Genomic DNA, 17899 nt, shown 5'->3' on the forward strand with positions numbered 1-17899 from the left:
GTTCTGGCTAGGAGACTTACTTGGGTGACTCCCAGCCAGAAGCCCAGCACATTTCATAGGCAGATTTCTTGCCTGCCCTGTCCCTGCACAGGCTGCAGGGACCATGTGCATCTATGAATAAGAGCCTGAGAGGAGGGCGAAGTGGTGCTTTGTGTGTTGCCTGTTCTTCAAACAGGCAGCTCCCATTGGCTAGAAACAGGCCAATGGGATTGTGCTGGGGGTGGGAGCAGCCTGTTCCCTCTCCCCTCCCCCCCTCCCCCCCCAAGCTCACAGCTGAGAAATACAAATGGCCTGGTAGCTGCTTTACTGAGCCGCATGTGGAGAGCCAAGTCAAGCAAGGGAGTTTGAGGCTCCCTGCTGCGTCTGTGGGCCGGATCTGGTGGCTTGGCAGGTGGAATGCAGCCTGCGCACCCTGTTTTGTCCAGCCCTGCCTTAGACACATAATGTAAGCACTGTTTGGTTCTTACAACACAGAAATGCTTACACAGTTTTTGTTTCATTTTAAAAGCTACACACAGGGTATATTCTACTCTGCAGGTGAACAGCCCTTAGCCCAGGTTGGCTGATTTAGGACAGCCACAAGTTTTTAATTGCATTATAGACATGCCCATCCTTAGTCATAGAACTCAAATTGAATTGGGGGCAAGGCAGATGCCTGATAGCATTGGTGAATCAGAGTGAATTATGTAAGACCATCCCCCATAAGCCACTTACATAAAAATAACAGTGGGAGTTGAAAAACAAGATCTTTTAAAAATTATGGTAAGAGATATTGTATGTAATCCCATATACGTCCTTCATGAGAGGAGTCCTGCTGATGTCCAAAATATGCAATTTTGATTTGGCCAGCAATGGCAAAACAAGTACATGTAACCAACTCCAAACCAATATCTTGGATTTGAACAGGCACCCGTCTCCTCCTTCAGCTTGATATCATATAAAAATCATCCCTTCTTCAGTTTCGGATACATTCTTATACCGTGCTCATTAACATAGTATATAAGCACCTTCTATTTGTGCATTAAGAAACATGAATAAACATCTGTAGACTGTCGTGTGTTGTTTGTTCTCTCATCGATTCTCCAGGCAGAGAAGTGTGCATTGTAGCACACTTGTTTTGGTAGGGTTGTGGGTTTTTTCATCTTTTTGTCTTGCTGGAATTGGTCCTGCTCAGTCCTGTCTTGTTCTTCATTCAGTTTCATATAGTTGTTCGCTCACTGTTTGATCTCTTCTGGTAAATCTAATTTCCATTCCTTTATTTCTCAAACTGGGGGGGCTCTTCACTCCCTTCCAGTGTTAGACTAGCAGCTGCCTCCATTTGGGAGAGAAGCTGCCACTTCGAGTTGAAGCATAGTCTTCCCACCCTGCAATACCAGGCTCCCCCAAAGGAGGGAATATGGCAATGACCCAGGTACTTTCCAATGGGAGTCAACAATATAAATCCTCAGGTACTAATAAGGGCTAGTAGTATCGCCTCTGTCCTCGGCTAGAGAAGCTTCTCCGCTGCCTGGCATGGAGGAGGATATCCTACTCTCACAAAACTAAGAGAGTGCTGAGACTCCTGCTGCCCAAAGCCTTTGCATCTCTTCTCCCTAACACCTGACTTAGTACACACACACATTCTAAATTGGTTAAAGGCCAATCTATACATAATATTCCTAACACAACAGCAAGGAAATTGTTTTAAGACATCAGCAGCATATACCCTCTATTCTTTTACCCACAGAGACCACCCAATATACCTCATTATTTTCCTGTATAACGCAAATTCCCCTAAATTAGCAAAAGCCATTCCCCATGTACCATGTTAGCCCTCATTTGCAGATGCAAGGAACATTACTGGAGATGTATGACAAAAGGGAGTGTTGTATTCCTTTCTTAAGGTGTTGCAAAAGGTTTGCACATAGAGAATGGGGATAGCAATTATATTCATATTCTCTGGTAACTGCTGATCATAAGCATTCGGTTATCAATAACTTATTTTTATTATTAAAATAATATGTCAGAGGGACCTTCAGACTTTCATTGTGTACTCCTTTCTGACTTTCAACAATATGTTGTTGAAACTGGAAAGGTCCAAAAAATTGTGAAACTTGTGAATTGTCTTAAAGCTAATTTTCTACTGCTTGAACTCAGATTCACAGATTTACTTGAAAATTCCCAGAAAATTAAGGCTTTACTCAGATTATGTGCTGAAACTTTGGGGCAGAAACATGGTGCATTACCTCTACTATATATACCTATAGAATGGGGAACACTATCTTGGGAAGCGGTGACTCTGAAAAAGTCTCGGAAGCTATGGTAACATCATATGAGATCCTAGTGTGACACTGTGGCCAAAATGGCAAGTGCAGTCCTTTGATGAATAAACAGGGAAACCTTGAGTGGGAGAAGAAAGGTTATATTATTTCTGTATTTGGTACTGGAGTGATTGCTGCTGGAATTCTGTGTCCATTTCTACTGTCCACAGTTCAAGAAGGAGAGGGTTCAAAGAGGAACCACGAGAATTATTAAAGGGTTAGAAAATATTCCTTATAATGGTAGATTAAAGGAGCTCAGTCTATTTATTTTAACAGAAAAGTTAAAACGGGTGACTTGATCACAGTCTGCAGGTATGTATCTAGAGAAAAAATATTTGATATTCACATTTCAGTTTAGCAGATGAAATTTCTATTGCTAGAAGTTGAAGTTAAACAAATTTCAGTGAGAAACAAGGCACCAATGTAGCAAAGAATACTATTGGAATAACTTACTTAGAGTCATGGTGGATTCTCCATGAGTGACAATTTTTAAATCAAAATTGTTTATTTTGCTAGTTCAAAGGGAAACCAATTCAGAGTAGGGATGTTAAATATTGATTAATTGACTAGTCAAGTAACCTCATGAATTCTTATTGGTTAGTCAACTATTCTACAGTTCCCCGGGGCGGGGCCAGCAGTCAGTGTGCCCGGGCCCCACCCCTGAGGAGCCTCCTGCAACTTTGTATCAGGTGGAAGCTCGTACATGAGGGGAGCCAGTTTAAAAAACATCTCCGCTCATGGACTGGCTGTCTGTTGCCCTGTGCTGCTGCCTCTGATAAAGAGGCAACATCATATGGTGGCAGCAGCCCCTGTCTGGAGGGTAGGTGTCTGAGCTCCTGGACCAGACACAAGCCGAAACTGAGCCAGGCTTGCTGGCCAGCCTGCTAAATAATTTACTGGTGTGTGAGGGGAGGGAAATGTGTGTAGTCTATAGCATTAACTGATAAGCCTTTGCTTATCGGTTAATTGACTACACTATTACATCCCTAATTCAGAGTAGGGATGTAAGCAACTGGTTGAATAGTTAACTACTCAGTAAGCCTAGGTTTATCAGGTAGTCATTGACTACTTGCTCTCCCCCCCCCCCCCCCCGCCTCTCTGTCTGTCTGCCTCATTTTTGAGGAATAAGGGTTCTTGGGCAAAATGGCCCCATCCACACTCTGTTTTTTGCGCAAAAACCTCTTCCACAAAAAGGATCGGAAGAGACTATGCAAATGAGTGTGAGAAATGCTAATGAGTGCTTCATTTGCATTTCCTCTTCCGCAAGAAAGATGCGGTATAGATGGAGCCTAACGTAAGTGAATGTTTAAGAAATTTCCTCTCATTTGAGGTAACTGGTTTAGTATAGTGTTGTCTTCCCAAATTATTCAGGACCCTAGAACCAGCATTTAATTTTGGTCAAACTAAATCATACAGTGTCCTAAACAATCACATATATTAGCACACTTCAAACAGTAATGTTGGAAAAATAAACATTACCAAAACAAAAATATATTAACATTTTTTTAAAAATATAGCTTTAGATTATGCTCAAAGCTTTTGTATTCTAAGAGTTTACATATCAAAGTAATGTACTTAGCATAAAGTCTAGAATTTTTATAACTGATTATTTTATGCTGCAAGAGTGACATTTTTTCATTTAAAAGCATCTGTTACTGTAAAATAATTAAGCTTGGCAGGTTTAGGTTTTATCAGTAAATGTAGATTTCACCATACATATACAACAAAAGTAATTCCACTGATAAGTAACATTTGCAACTAAAGCAAAGTAAGAAAAATGCTGCTTGATAACTTCTTTGATTTTTGTACAAAAGGATAGTTGATGTGTTCTGAAATGTAACATTAACTTGTGTTTGAACGCTTATAAAGTTTTCAATTTTTGAATCTCACATCTATTTATCATTCAGCAGTTATTGCCTGATCTCCCCATAGTTTCCTGTAATTGTAAACATTTAAATAGATAATAATAGAAAAAGTGCTTACAATTAAACATTGATGTTAGACATTATAAAAAATATCATTATGTAAAGCCTAAACATCACGTTAACTTTTCATGTATTTTAAGAAATTTAGATAATCAGATTTTTTGAAGTTCCTTACAACATGAGAGTAATAAACTAACTTTTTATTGCTGTGTTCCTAGTTATAATTCATATGGCATTAATCTTGGTAATGTATGTCTGGAAAAAATTTATTCAGCCTCTAAGAACAAGTTGATAATACACAAAAGGATGCAAATATACACCATACAGTTAACATACAGTATTTCTTATTTTACAGAGACCAGGCATGCTACGATATAATTCCATTATATAATACAATGAAGAAGAAAGTCTTGTCTGATTCTGATGAGGTAATTTAATGAAATACCATATGCATATTGAAAATCCACTTTGATTTTTTTATTCAGTTTGAAAAATAATCATTTAATGTGACAATATCTAAGAGTAACCACAATAGGAGGACTTAGAATTTCTTGCTATGAAGGCAGTATATTCAACCCATTTTAAGAGGCTAGAGGGTACCCTATACCACGTAGCTGTATTCCTTCTAGACACATGGTATCCAACATGCTAGCCACTAGCCACATGTGACTGGTTGGTTGGTTGAGTGTGGCTATTAGGCTTGAAAAGTGTGGCTAGTTGGCTGGTTGAGTGTGACACGTTCTCTGTAGCAGTAGCCACTATAGTAGAACTGGTTGGACACTATAGTTCTAGACAGTTGAGGAATAGTGGGTGAAATTTTCCCCATCCTCCAATTCATAGGGCTTACATGGTAACTTTGTGCACACTGTCTATATGAAGGTGAATTTCACTTAATATATAAAAACTCAGAAGTCCAAAAGTATTAAAATATATGGTGGTCATCGTGTTCCAGAAATTTGAGGGTTACGGAGAAAAATGTGATAGGAAAAAAACTGGAAGATTCTTCAAAGGGACAGGGATAGAATTACACAGAACTGAAAAAAATAAGTACACTTTGTAAAACACATTCTGAAACATGCTTATATGTTAACATTAGACTACTCATATTTTCTTGCTCAAAGGAAGAAGAGAAAGATACAAATGTACCAGGAACGTCCACTAGAAAAAGGAAGGTAATAATTGCCCTTACTTGCTTCAAAGATTGAGATCACTGTAAATAGCACCAAAAAGGCATATGCAAGAAAAAGAATCATTAAAAACTGAAATGCTTTAGGATGATATCTAGTCTTCAAAATACTGTATACCCCTCCCCCATCCCCCCCCATGAATCAACTTCACAGTAGTAACTTTCTTTATTAGCTGTAATTTTGAAAACATTTCTCTACCTGTTCCATCAAGTATTTCTGGTTTGCTAATAATGATTTACACCTTTTATTACTTTGATTTAATCACTTCAGTCTAATTTGTGAAAACAGCTAGTGACTATTCTATATTAATAAGCCTATTTCCATTACAGGATCATCAACCCAAGCGAAGGCTGCGCAACAGAGCACAGTCATATGATGTTCAGGCATGGAAGAGACAATGCCAGGAGTTGTTGAATCTTATTTTTCAGTGCGAGGACTCAGAACCTTTTCGTCAACCAGTGGATCTCCTTGAATATCCAGTGAGTATTTTAATGGGAGCAAGGCTGGTCATAGTTTTCATTCTTGTGATGAGGAGGAATTGCAGCTTTCTTTTTCAACAGTATTTTTTTTTTATTTGCTGTAGTGGTTTTAGTATTGTCTAGGAAATCTGACTCTGTTTCTGAAGCTTTGGTCATCTAGAATAATGAAGATAAACTTATTTATTTGAAAGTTCATGATCATGCATGCTTCTCAGATAATTATGTAGTTATATTTTTACCAAAGCAAAATGTTTATTAATTATCATTTTTTTACATTGTGCTTATGAGATCCTTTTTTCAGTAGCTTAGGGTATGTCTACACTAGCCCCCTAGTTCGAACTAGGGTGGCTAATGTAGGCATATTGTAGGGATATTTAAATCCCGGGCTTCATTTGCAAGTTCAAATGCCTACATTAGCCACCCTAGTTCGAACTAGGGGGCTAGTGTAGACATACCCTCATATCCTAGCCAAACTCTCTCTGTTGTGGCTCGAATTTCCATACCTGTTGTCTGTTTTACGCTGAGTTACTTTTGATAGTTTCACTGGGAGAAATGGTTATTCCTGAGAATGAGCTGTAGGAAAAATAGCATGTTTGGCAGGTTAGGGTCATAGAAGACTAGCAGTGAAAGAGACCTCAGAAGGTCATATAGTCTAGTTCCCTGCTCAAAGCAGGACCAACCCCAACTAAATCTGCCAGCCAGGGCTTTGTCAGTCTTGGCCTTAAAAACCTCGTAAGGATGGAGATTACATCACCTCCCCAGGCAATCAATTCCTGTGCTTTCACCATTGTCCTAGGGAAGCAGTTTTTTCTTGTATCCAACCTAGACCTCTTACACTGCAACTTGAGCTTCTTCAGTCATTCGCCACTACTGAAAATAGCCTAGCTCTATCCTCTTTGGAGCCCCCTTTCAGGTAGTTGAAGGCTGCTATCAGATCCCCCCTCACTCTTCTCTCCTGCAGAATAAATAAGTCCAGTTCCCTCAGCCCCCGAGTCATTTTTGTTATCTTCTGCTAGACACTCTCCAATTTGTCCACAAATTGGGGGCCCCAAACTAGATACAATACTCCAAATGTGGCCTTACCAGTGCTGATTAGAGGGGAATAATCACTTCCCTAGATCTGCTGGCAATGCTCGTACTAATGCAGCCCAATATGCCATTAGCCTTCTTGGCAGCAAAGGCATACTGTTGACTTATATCCGTCCTTTCATCTATGGTAATCCGCAGGTCCTTTTGTGCAGAACTGCTGCCTACCCAGTTGGCCCTTAGGCTGTAGCAGTTCATGGGATTCGGTCAACCTAAGTGCAGGACTTTGTCCTTGTTGAAACTCATCCAATTTCTTTTGGCCCAATCCTCCAAGTTGTCAAGATCACTCTGGGACCCTATCCCTACCCTCCAGCATATCTGTCTCTCCCCCCACCTTAGTGTCATCTGCCAACTTGCTGAGGGTGCAGTCCATTCCACCATCCAGATCATTAATGAAAATGTTGAACAAAACCAGAGGTAGGCAATAATTTTTGAAGGGCTGGCCACTTCAGAAATTTTCAAAGTGGTTGTGGGCTGCCCTGAAAGAGGCGGGGCCTTTAAATAACAAAAGTTGAAAGGGCTTGCACCACCCCTGTGACTCCCAGGGAATGTGTTAGCAAGGGGTGGGAGTTGCAAGCCTTTGAGCCTTTTCAACTCCTGCTCTTTTAAGGGTTCCCACCTTAGCAGCTGCCTGGAATGCGTGAGCCCTTTCAATAGAAGCAGTTGAAAGGGCTTGTATCTTCCAGCCCCACTTCTGATGCATTGCTTAGGAGCCGCCAGGGAGGTCTGAGCCCTTTCATCTCCTCCTATATAAAGGGCTTGCACCTGCCGGGTGGCTGCTACCATGTTGCCTGTCAGCTGCCCAGAAGACATAAGCCTATTAAATAGAAGCAGTTGAAAGGGCTCATGGCCTCACTAATGTGTTTCCTGGGAGCTGCTGGGGAGGCACTAGCCATTTCAAATGCTTCTATTTAAACAGCTTGCACCTGCCTGACAGCTGCAGGGAAGGTGTAAGCCCTTTAAATAGAAGCAGTTGAAAGGGTTTGCACCTCCCAAGCAACACTTTAGAGAGCGGGGCTGGGAGCTGCCACATGGGTCAGATGGAAGAGCTTGGCAGGCCGGATACAGCTGCCTGACACAGGCTCTTGGCCAGCCTTGCCCAAGACCAACCCATAGGGCGCTCCACTTGATATCAGCTGCCAACTAGATATTGATTGCTTGATCAATACCCATTGAGTCTGACGATATAGCTAACTTTCTCTCCACCTAATAGTCCATTCATCCAAGCCATACTACTTTAACTTGCTGGCAAAAATACTATGGAAGAGCATAGCAAAAGCTTTGTACAGGCAGTCCCCGGGTTACGTACAAGATAGGGACTATAGGTTTGTTCTTAAGTTGAATTTGTATGTAAGTCGGAACTGGCTCCAGATTCAGCCGCTGCTGAAACTGGTCAGCGGCTGACTACAGGAAGCCCTAGGCAGAGTTGCTCTGCCCCCTGCTTCCTGGAATCAGCTGCTGATCAGTTTCAACAGTGGCTGAATCTGGACTCCTGGGACAGAATAGCTGGGGCACTGCCGGGTAGGTCCTCGCAGGACCAACCCGGCAGCACCCCAGCCGCTCTACCCCAGGCGTCCCGCAACAAAAGCCTGGTCTGCTGGGGGAGGGGGGGGGAGGGGCGCACTAGCTGTGCCCCCTCCCCCACCCCCCTCCCCAGCAGACCAGGAAGACCCGAGCAAAGCCGCGGAGGCGCAGAGGTCTCGCCGCCTCTGCGGCTTTGCTCCTGTCTCCCTGCTGTGCTGGGGGAGTCCCCCCCCAGCACAGCAGGGAGACCCGAGCAAAGCCGCACAGGCGGCGGGATCCCCCGCCTCTGCAGCTTTGCTCCTGTCTCCCTGCTGTGTCCTCAACACTCTCCAGAAACTTCCAGGATTGTCTGTACACTGCTGTATTACTCTCAGCAGATATAAGGATGATTGAATTTACCCATGAGAGCCAGGCTCTGTAATCTGGAAACTTCTGTTGGTTTTAAAGTCATCTTTTAAGAAGTGAAAGTCAAATCCTAGTGAGGAAAATAGGACCATAAACTTTGTCAAATTAAGTGTAAAAATATAATAAGAAAAGCCAAAAAGGAGTTTAAAGAACAGCTAGCCAAAAACTCAAGAAGTAATAGTACATTTTTTTTTAAGTACCTCAGAATCAGGAAGCTGGCTAAACAACCAGTGGGGTCCTTGGATGATTGAGATGCTAAAGGAGCACTCAAAGATGATCAAGTCATTGCTGAGAAACTAAATGATTTCTTTGCCTCAATTTTCATGGCTGAGGATGTTAGGGAGATTCCCAAACTTGAGCCATTCTTTTTAGGTGACAAATCTGAGGAATTGTCCCATATTGAGGTGTCATTAGAGTTGGAACAAATTGACAAACTTAACAGTAACAGGTCACCGGCACCAGCTGGCATTCACCCAAGAGTTCTGAAAGAACTCAAATGTGAAATTGCAGAACTATTAACTGTGGTTTGTAACCTATCCTTTACATCAGCTTCTGTACTTAATTACTGGAAGATAGCTAAAGGTGACACCAGTATTTTAAAAGGGTTTCTAACGGTGATTCTGGCAATTACAGACCAGTAAGTCTAACATCAGTACCTGGCAAATTAGTTGAAACAATAGTAAAGAATAAAATTGTCAGATACCTAGATGAACATAATTTGTTGGGGAAAAGTCAACATGGTTCTGTAAAGGGAAATCATGCCTTATTTTAATCTGCTAGAGTTTTTTGGGGGGGTAAGAGGGGGTCAACAAACATGTGGACAAGGGAAATCCAGTGGATACACTATACTTAGAGTTCCAGAAAGCCTCTCACAAGATTCCTCAGCAAAGGCTCATACGTAAAGTAAATTGTCATGGGATAAGAGGGACAGTCCTTTCATGGATTGATAAAAGACAGGAAACACAAAGGGTAGAAATAAATGGTAAGTTTTCAGAATGGAGAAAGATAACTAGTAGTATCCCCCAAGGGTCTGTCCTGGAACTAATCCTAGTAAATTATTTACAAATGATCTGGAGAAAGGGGTAAACAGTGAAGTGGTAAAATTTGCAGATGATACCAAACTGCTCGAGATAGTTAAGACCAAAGCAGACTGTGAAGAGCTTCAAAAAGATCTCACCAAACTAAGTGATTGGGCAACAAAATGGCAAATGAAATTTAATGTTGATAAATGTAAAGTAATGCACATTGGAAAAAATAATCCCAATTATACATAAAATATGATGGCAACTAATTTAGCTACAACTATTCCAGAGAAAGATCTTGCAGTCATTGTGGATAGTTCTTTGAAAACATCCACTCAGTGTGCAGCAGCAGTCAAAAAAGCAAACAATGTTAGGCATCATTTAAAAAAAAAAAAGAGATAGAGAATAAGACATAAAATCATGGTACAGCCACCTCTTGAATACTGCGTACAGATGTGGTCACCTCATCTCAGAAAAGATATATTAGCATTGGAAAAGGTTCAGAAAAGGGCAACAAAAATGATTAGGGGTTTCTAATGGTCCTGTATGAAGAGAGATTAAAAAGACTTGGACTTTTTAGCTTAGAAGACACTAAGGAGGGGTATGATCTTTAAAGGAGGACTATAAAATCATGAATTGTGTGGAAAAGTGAATAAGGAAAAGTTATTTACCTGTTCCCATGGTGTAAGAAGTAGGAGTCCGCTAATGAAATAAATAGGTAGCAGGTTTAAAACAAACAAAAAGAAGGTTTTTTTCATGCAGCACACAGTCAACCTGTGGAACTCCTTGCCAGAGGATGTGAAGACTAGGATTTTAACAGGGTTCAAAAAAGGAGTTAGATAAATCCATGGAGGTTAGGCCCATCAATGGCTATTAGTCAGGATGGGTAGGAATGGTGTCCTTAGTCTCTGTTTGTCTGGAAATGAATGACAGGAGAGGGATCACTTGATGATTGCCTATTGTGTTCACTCTCTCTAGGACATCCTGTCAGTAGACAGGATACTGGGCTAGATGGACCTTTAGTCTGACCTAGGATCACCATTCTTGTGTTCTTGTCCAAAGAATACCTTGTCTATCTCATCTTGTTTACCTGGCGGTCTGTTAACAGACAGAGCCGGATTAACGTTTTGTGGGCCCTCATGTAGTCATTATCAGCTTCTTCTGAGTGTAGGCCTGATGTGGCAGTGCTATAGTTTACCTGGTACTGAGTCTGAGGTATTTTTTATTTTGATCACATACCTCTGCAAAATTGTATGTATTGCCATACACAGCTTCCTCAGCCCCCAGTTTTTCTCATTGACCTGTACACCCATATGGGTTTACTAGTGTCCACAGTGAGAATAAATTTCATAGTGATTAGGGGAAACTCCCCACAGATTTATTTCCTTCCTCAACTAGACACTTTGTAACCTTGTCCACCCTATTTCACCAGTCACATTATGTAATCCTGGTCTCAGCTCAATAAAGTTCCACAGCCAGCAGCTACCTAGAATCATAGAATACGAGAACTGGAAGGGACCTCAAATCCAGTCCCCTGCCCTCATGGCAGGACCAAGCACGGTCTAGATCATCCCAGACAGGTGTCTATCTAACCTGCTCTTAAATATCTCCAGTGATGGAGATTCTAAAACCTCCCTAGGCAATTTATTCCAGGGTTTAACCACCCTGACAGTTAGGAGTTTTTTCTTAATGTTCAACATAAATCTCCCTTGCTTCAGTTTAAGCCCATTGCTTCTTGTCCTATCATCAGAGGCCAAGGAGAACAATTTTCCCTCTTCCTCCCAGTGATACTGCTATCATGTCCCCTCTCGATCTTCTCTTTTCCAAACTAAACAAGCCCCGGTCTTTCAGGTCAAGAGGTAGTATTTCTCTCAACTAGACTTAAAAGATGCTTTAGTGGTCTTCTATGCAGACTTCTAAAGTTGAAATAGAATTTGGCAAAGCAATTCTAATTGACAAGTAAGCTTGTAAGTGAGAAATACTGGGACCAGCAAAAATAATTTGTTACATGTTCATTTGTTGATAATTTTTATAGGATTACAGAGATATTATTGACACACCAATGGATTTTGCTACAGTTAGAGAAACTCTGGAAGCTGGCAATTATGAGTCTCCAATGGAATTATGTAAAGATGTAAGACTGATTTTCAGCAACTCTAAAGCTTATACACCAAGCAAAAGATCAAGGGTAAGGATTTACAATTTACTCATCCAAATTCTTTATATATATTTAAGTTCCAGAGAGTATGTCAACTCATCTATATATTTGCCTAGTTTTACAACAAGCTGTATTAAAAGCATTTACAAAAATTAATACAAACTAAGATTTCATACAGTTACTTGTTTATATGGCTCTATATCCAGTACTCTTAAATGTAAGTACAATGTTAATATTCCAAATTGATTTTTCTGCTATATATTTGAGATTTTGTGTCTGTCAGTTCAAGAACTCCTAAACAGTGAGAGCAAGGATCCCAAATTTGGTATACAGCTTCCTCTTATCATAACTTAAGGTAATGGTTTGGTTGTGCCTGTAATGGGGTTGCTTCTAAGAAAACCATACAGAAAAGAGACAGAATCACTAGGCAGGTGAAAGGGGCTGGCTGCCCTCCCCTGCCATCCAGGACTAACCCAGCCTGAACCTCCCATTCTTCCCCCAAGAGTGCCCTTTAGGAAGGCCCCCTTCAGTTCATACAGGAACATTGCTGGCTGTTTCCCTTCATCTGGGAGTTTGGGGAAAGTTCACAGTTTGCTGTATTCCTTCGTCTCTCACTCAACCTGGGAATCTCAGGGGGCAGATAAACCTAGACTTGCCCCAGCCGGCGATCATGTACTCTTCTCCCAGCTGTACCCGCAGGAGCTGCAGCAGCCATGGACTGATGCTTCTCACCTGGCCCCGAACTGCTACAGTGAGAGAGGGCTGCGGCATTCCTCTCTCTCTCAGGCAGTCTGCATACTAAACCCCTAATCCCCAGCCCCACCCCAGAGCAATGATTCAAATTAAGAAAAACAAAAACTACAATATGCTACTAATAGCCTTTCTTCTGCTCATCCAGGGCTAAGTATTAACTACTAATTCTGAGACTGAAGAGAAGTGCAGTCAGCTATTCTGTGCATAAGGGCTTATTCACCTGTGTAGACTGGTGATTCTCCTCCAAATCTTCTCATTTGCTGTTGCCTTAATAGAGGAGACAATTTTTTATCAGCAACCTCACAAAGTCTGCCTCCACCCTGATTGGCCTTGGGTCGGGGTGGGGCAACATGCAAAGTCTCCTCCAGCCCTGCAAGGGGCTTGGCACTTAAATCAGCCGCCATCTGCTTCTCAGCTGGCAGTTGACTCTAAACAAAACACTCTCTTGCAGAGTGGGGGCAGACTTTGCGTGTGCCCCCTTCCAAGGCCCTGATTGACCTGGGGGCAGAAGGGAAGTGTGCAAAGTCTCCTCCCACTGCCAGGGGCATGGGCACGTAGAGGGAACTGCCAGCTGTTCAGAACAGTAGGCAATTCTCGGAGGGGGTGGGGGGACGGAGACAAAGATTTTGCCCCCCCTCCCCCAAACACACACACACACACACACACACACACAGAACAATCAGGTTCTGTGGGTGGGGAAGCACGGAAGTGTCTTGGTCCCGCTCCTTCCACCTGAGGCCTGCTTGGGACCACTTCAAAAATTTCTGAAGTGGCCCCCTGTCAAAAATTATTGCCCACTCTTAGGCTATGTCTAGACTACACTGAAGTTTCAAAAGAGGATATGCAAATTCTGCAGAAATTTGTATATATTCTTCCGATCTCACTTTCAAAAGCAGAGCTTTTGTAAGTGAAAGTAGTTAGGACATGATTTTTTTCGGTAAACACCCCCCTTTTCCAAAAAGCCGTGTAAATCTCATTGTTTTGAGGAAGAGCGGATTTTCAAAAAAGGGGTTGCCGAAAAAACTGCGTCCCGACTACTTTCACTTTTGAAAGCTCCTCTTTTGAAAGTAAAATCGGAAGAAGATATGCAAATTCCTTCAGAATTGGCATATCCTCTTTAGAAACTTCAGTGTAGTCTAGACGAGCCCTTACTATATAACAAATTTGGTGGTCCTAGCTCTTACCATTTAAGTGAAGTTCTTGGACAGATGGACAGACAGACAAATTCTTTCATTGTAGATTTGAACAGTTGGCTTTTCAGCTTCAGTAATTTTAAGGTTATCAAATAAGGTTATTTATTCGAGTTGCTTATAGAGTCCATATACTATTAGCAGATCAGGTATCAATCTTCTTTTGTCCATTTGTAAATCAGGGTTTGAAGAGATTCCTTCACTTGTATTCTCCAGTGAGGTGTTGGGCTACTTAGATATTGTCACACCTACAACTGTAATATTGAAATGCCAAACTGGCTTCCCAGTGCTTTTAGTGAGCTCTTAGCTCAGGGGTGGGCAATAATTTTTGATGGGGAGTCGCTCCAAGATTTTGGTAAGTGATCAAGTAGTTATTTTTTCTGTGGAAATTATATGGGGTCTAGTACAGAGGCTGGGTGCAGAAGGGAGTTCTGGTCTGGGGTGCAGGAGAGGGTGTGGGGTCTGAGAGGGAGATTTAGTGAAAGAGAGGGTTGTGACCTAAGGCAGGAGATTGGGATCCAGAGTCTGGGAAAGGGTATGGGTGCAGTAGAGGATTATGGACGTAGAATGGGATGCACGGTCTGGGAGGGAGTTGGTGCATGGCAGGGGGTGGGGTGCCAGAGCAGGCTCTCACTGTGAGGGGCTTACCTTAGCAGCTCTCAGCCAGCAGCCCAGCAGGACTCTGAAGCAGGCTTTCCTGTCTGCCAGGAGCCCCATACTGCTCAAAAGGGATGGCTGTTCTATGTGGCCCTCTGCACTGGTGGGGGGAAGGCTTCATGTGCTGCCCCCACTCCTAACACAATTTCTTAGATGTCGTTGGCTAGGAAATTGTGCTGGGAGTGGGGGCATCATGCAGAGCCCCTGCCCTACTTCCCCAGAGTGGAGAGAACCACAGGGAGCAGCCAACCGCTTTGAGAGCGTGGAGCTGCTCCATGCTGCAGGAGTGGGTCTTGAGCCAGACTAAAAGGCTTGGCAGGCTGCATTTTGTCTACCCTGTCTTAGCTGTTACATCTATTTTCATTTTCCAAGTGTTTTGCATTCCCCCATGCCCTAAAAAAGTACTTTAACCAGTCCATTTGTGTGGGGTGTTTTCCCCCAGAGTTATAGCAACTGTACTCTATTAACTGGATATGAAACAAACTCTCGTCTGCTAGGTAACTAGAACCAGGGCTCCATGAATTATTCAAACCCGATGTAGGTTTGAGGATAAAGACTAAGAAAATATCTAAGGTACCGAGGTAGTTTTAATTAGAGCTGTGGCAGTGCTTGCAGCCCACTTTCTCTCTCCTTTTTGGGTGGATTGCTAATACTGAATAATACCCTGATACAGGCATAGATGAACACAACTTAATATTACAAAACTAAATTGCTTGCACTGGATTACTGTGGTTCTCAAAATATATTCCCATCACAGATGCTGATTCTTGTCCCCTTTTTCATCAGAGCCTGTAGTCTGAAGATGCTGTCAGAAACTCAGAGAGGAGAGCCATGCACCTCTTTCTAAACTCTTCTTTTGTGCTAATATGTATATATTAATGTGTGTAATATTTTATAAATTGATATTGTTATAGATATTCAGTTAAAACAAATGCTGCTGGAAAACTGTAAACCTTAAAAGATTTTTTGCATTATTTGCTTATTCCATACATTGGCTTCTATTTTTCATAGATTTACAGTATGAGTTTGCGCCTTTCTGCTTTCTTTGAGGAACACATAAGTTCCGTTTTATCAGATTATAAATCTGCTCTGCGCTTTCACAAAAGAAATACGATAAAGAAACGAAGGAGGAAAAGAAGAAGAAGCAGCTCTGTTTCCAGTAGTGCTGCATCAAGGTACGTTAATTTCTGAAAGATAATATGAAATCCTATATAAGCCTGACATATCTACACAGTAGAACTTGATGTGGTATTTTTTAATACTTCCTTTATTATTCCTTATATTGCTGAATGATATATTTGATATGCAAGTTCCTATGATGTGGAAGCTTTTTAAACTTTTAACAAAAGCTATCATAGTGAAAGTTATTAAAATTCAAATAACTGCTAAACATACAGTAGAAAAGCATTGTTAAAATAATGATGGCATCATATTTTGCAATATAACTAGCATTTAGAGTGATTCTTCATTAAAGATTCACTTACAGAGGATCACTACATTAAATTCCTTTATCAATGTTTTATATTCACACATTTTATATGGAAACAGCTATATTACTTCCACAGCCTTAGGCCACTTTTACATTATGAGATTAGATCGGATTTATCAAGGACAACTTGAGTTGAGCAAGTACTTGAGTTGAGCAACTTGCAAATGCCACTGGTGTTCAATCCACTGGATACAGTGAAACACCGGTTCTGATGCCTTCAGACAAGCACAGACTGGTGGGACAATCAGGAGTGCATATGCGCAAGTCCACTTTCATGGAACTTTGCAAACTGTTTTCCCCTGCCCTGAAGCACAAGAAAACCAGAAAGAGACCTGCTGTGACAGTAGAGAAGCACATGGCAATTGCCCTCTGGAAGCTTGCAATGCCAGAGAGCTACCAGTCAGTTGGGAATCAATTCGTAGTGGGGAAACTTACAGTGGGGGCAGTCGTGTTCCAAATGGCCTTCTACTGCGGAGAGTAGTGACACTTGGAAATGTGAAGGACATAGTGTCAGGCTGGGATTCCCCAACTGGGGTGAAGCAATAGATGGAACGCACATCCCTATCTTTGTCCCTAACCATCTTGCCATGCAGTACATAAACTGCAAAAAGTACTTGTCGGTGCTGCAGGCTCTGGTGGATCACAAGGGCCGTTTCACTAACGTCAATGTAGGATGGTAGGGAAAGGTGCATGATGTGCACATCTTTAGGAACTCCTGTCTGTTCCCAAAGCTATAAGCTGGAACTTTCTTCCCAGACTGGAAAATTAACATTGTGGGCATTGAAATGCCAATAAGAACCAGCCTACCCCTTGCTCCAGTGGTTCATGAAACCGTACAAGGGCAGCCTGGGCTGCAACATGGAGCAGTTCAACTATAAGCTGAGCAAGTACAGAATGGTAGTACCATGTGCTTTTAGACATTTAAAGGAAAGGTTCCGTAGTCTGTTGACTAGATTTAGATCTCAGCAAAAGCAATATTCCCATTCCCAGACAGCTATTTGCTCCATAATACTTTGTGAGAGCAAGGGAAAAGTTTGTTGCAGGGTGGAACATTGAGGCAGAGCGCCTAGCCACAAATTATGAGCAGCCAGACACTAGGGCAATAAGAAGAGCTCTGTGAGGGGCAGTGGCCAGAGATGAACATAAAAACAGCCACACTGGGTCAGACCAAAGGTCCATCTAGACCAGTATCCTGTCTGCCAACAGTGACCAATACCAGATACCTCAGAAGGTGGAGTCACAACAGGTAATCCTCACGTGATCCCTCCCCTGTCACCCACCTTCAGAGAAACAGAGGCTAGGGATACCATTCCTACCCATCCTGGCTAATAGCCAGTGATGGACCTAACCTTCATGAATCTATCTAGCTCTTTTTTGAACACTGTTAAAGTTCTAGCCTTCACTGCATCCTCTGGGTAGGAGTTCCACTGGTTGATAGTGCACTGAGTGAAGAAAAACTCCCTTTTTAGTTGTTGTTTTTGGGTGGGGTTTTTTGTTTTTGTTTGTTTTAAACCTGCTGCCTATTAATTTCATTTGACCCCTAGTTGTTTTATTGTGCGTCCTCTTTTCTAAGCTGAAAAGTCCAAGTCTTTTTAATCTCTCTTCATATGGGGCCAGTTCCAAACCCCTAATCATTTTTGTTGCCCTTTTCTGAACCTTTTCCAATGCCAATACATCTTTTTTTGAGATGAGGCGACCACATCTATACGCAGTATTCCAGATGT

The 17899-nt window shown here is 41.9% G+C and overlaps 1 protein-coding gene across 1 annotated transcript in view; it reads left to right on the forward strand.

Moving 5' to 3' along the window:
• Positions 1–17899, forward strand: part of PHIP (PHIP subunit of CUL4-Ring ligase complex) — a 308497-nt gene that overhangs the window by 271613 nt on the left and 18985 nt on the right. Inside the window, exons 33-37 of the mRNA XM_075923789.2 lie at positions 4581–4653; positions 5347–5397; positions 5742–5891; positions 11964–12116; positions 15698–15861. Coding sequence (XP_075779904.2) covers positions 4581–4653; positions 5347–5397; positions 5742–5891; positions 11964–12116; positions 15698–15861 — 591 coding nt within the window. The remainder of the gene's footprint in view (positions 1–4580; positions 4654–5346; positions 5398–5741; positions 5892–11963; positions 12117–15697; positions 15862–17899) is intronic.

Source organism: Pelodiscus sinensis, chromosome 3 (assembly GCF_052426305.1).
Source record: "Pelodiscus sinensis isolate ZL-2025 chromosome 3, ASM5242630v1, whole genome shotgun sequence".
Classification (NCBI taxonomy): Eukaryota; Metazoa; Chordata; order Testudines; family Trionychidae; genus Pelodiscus; species Pelodiscus sinensis.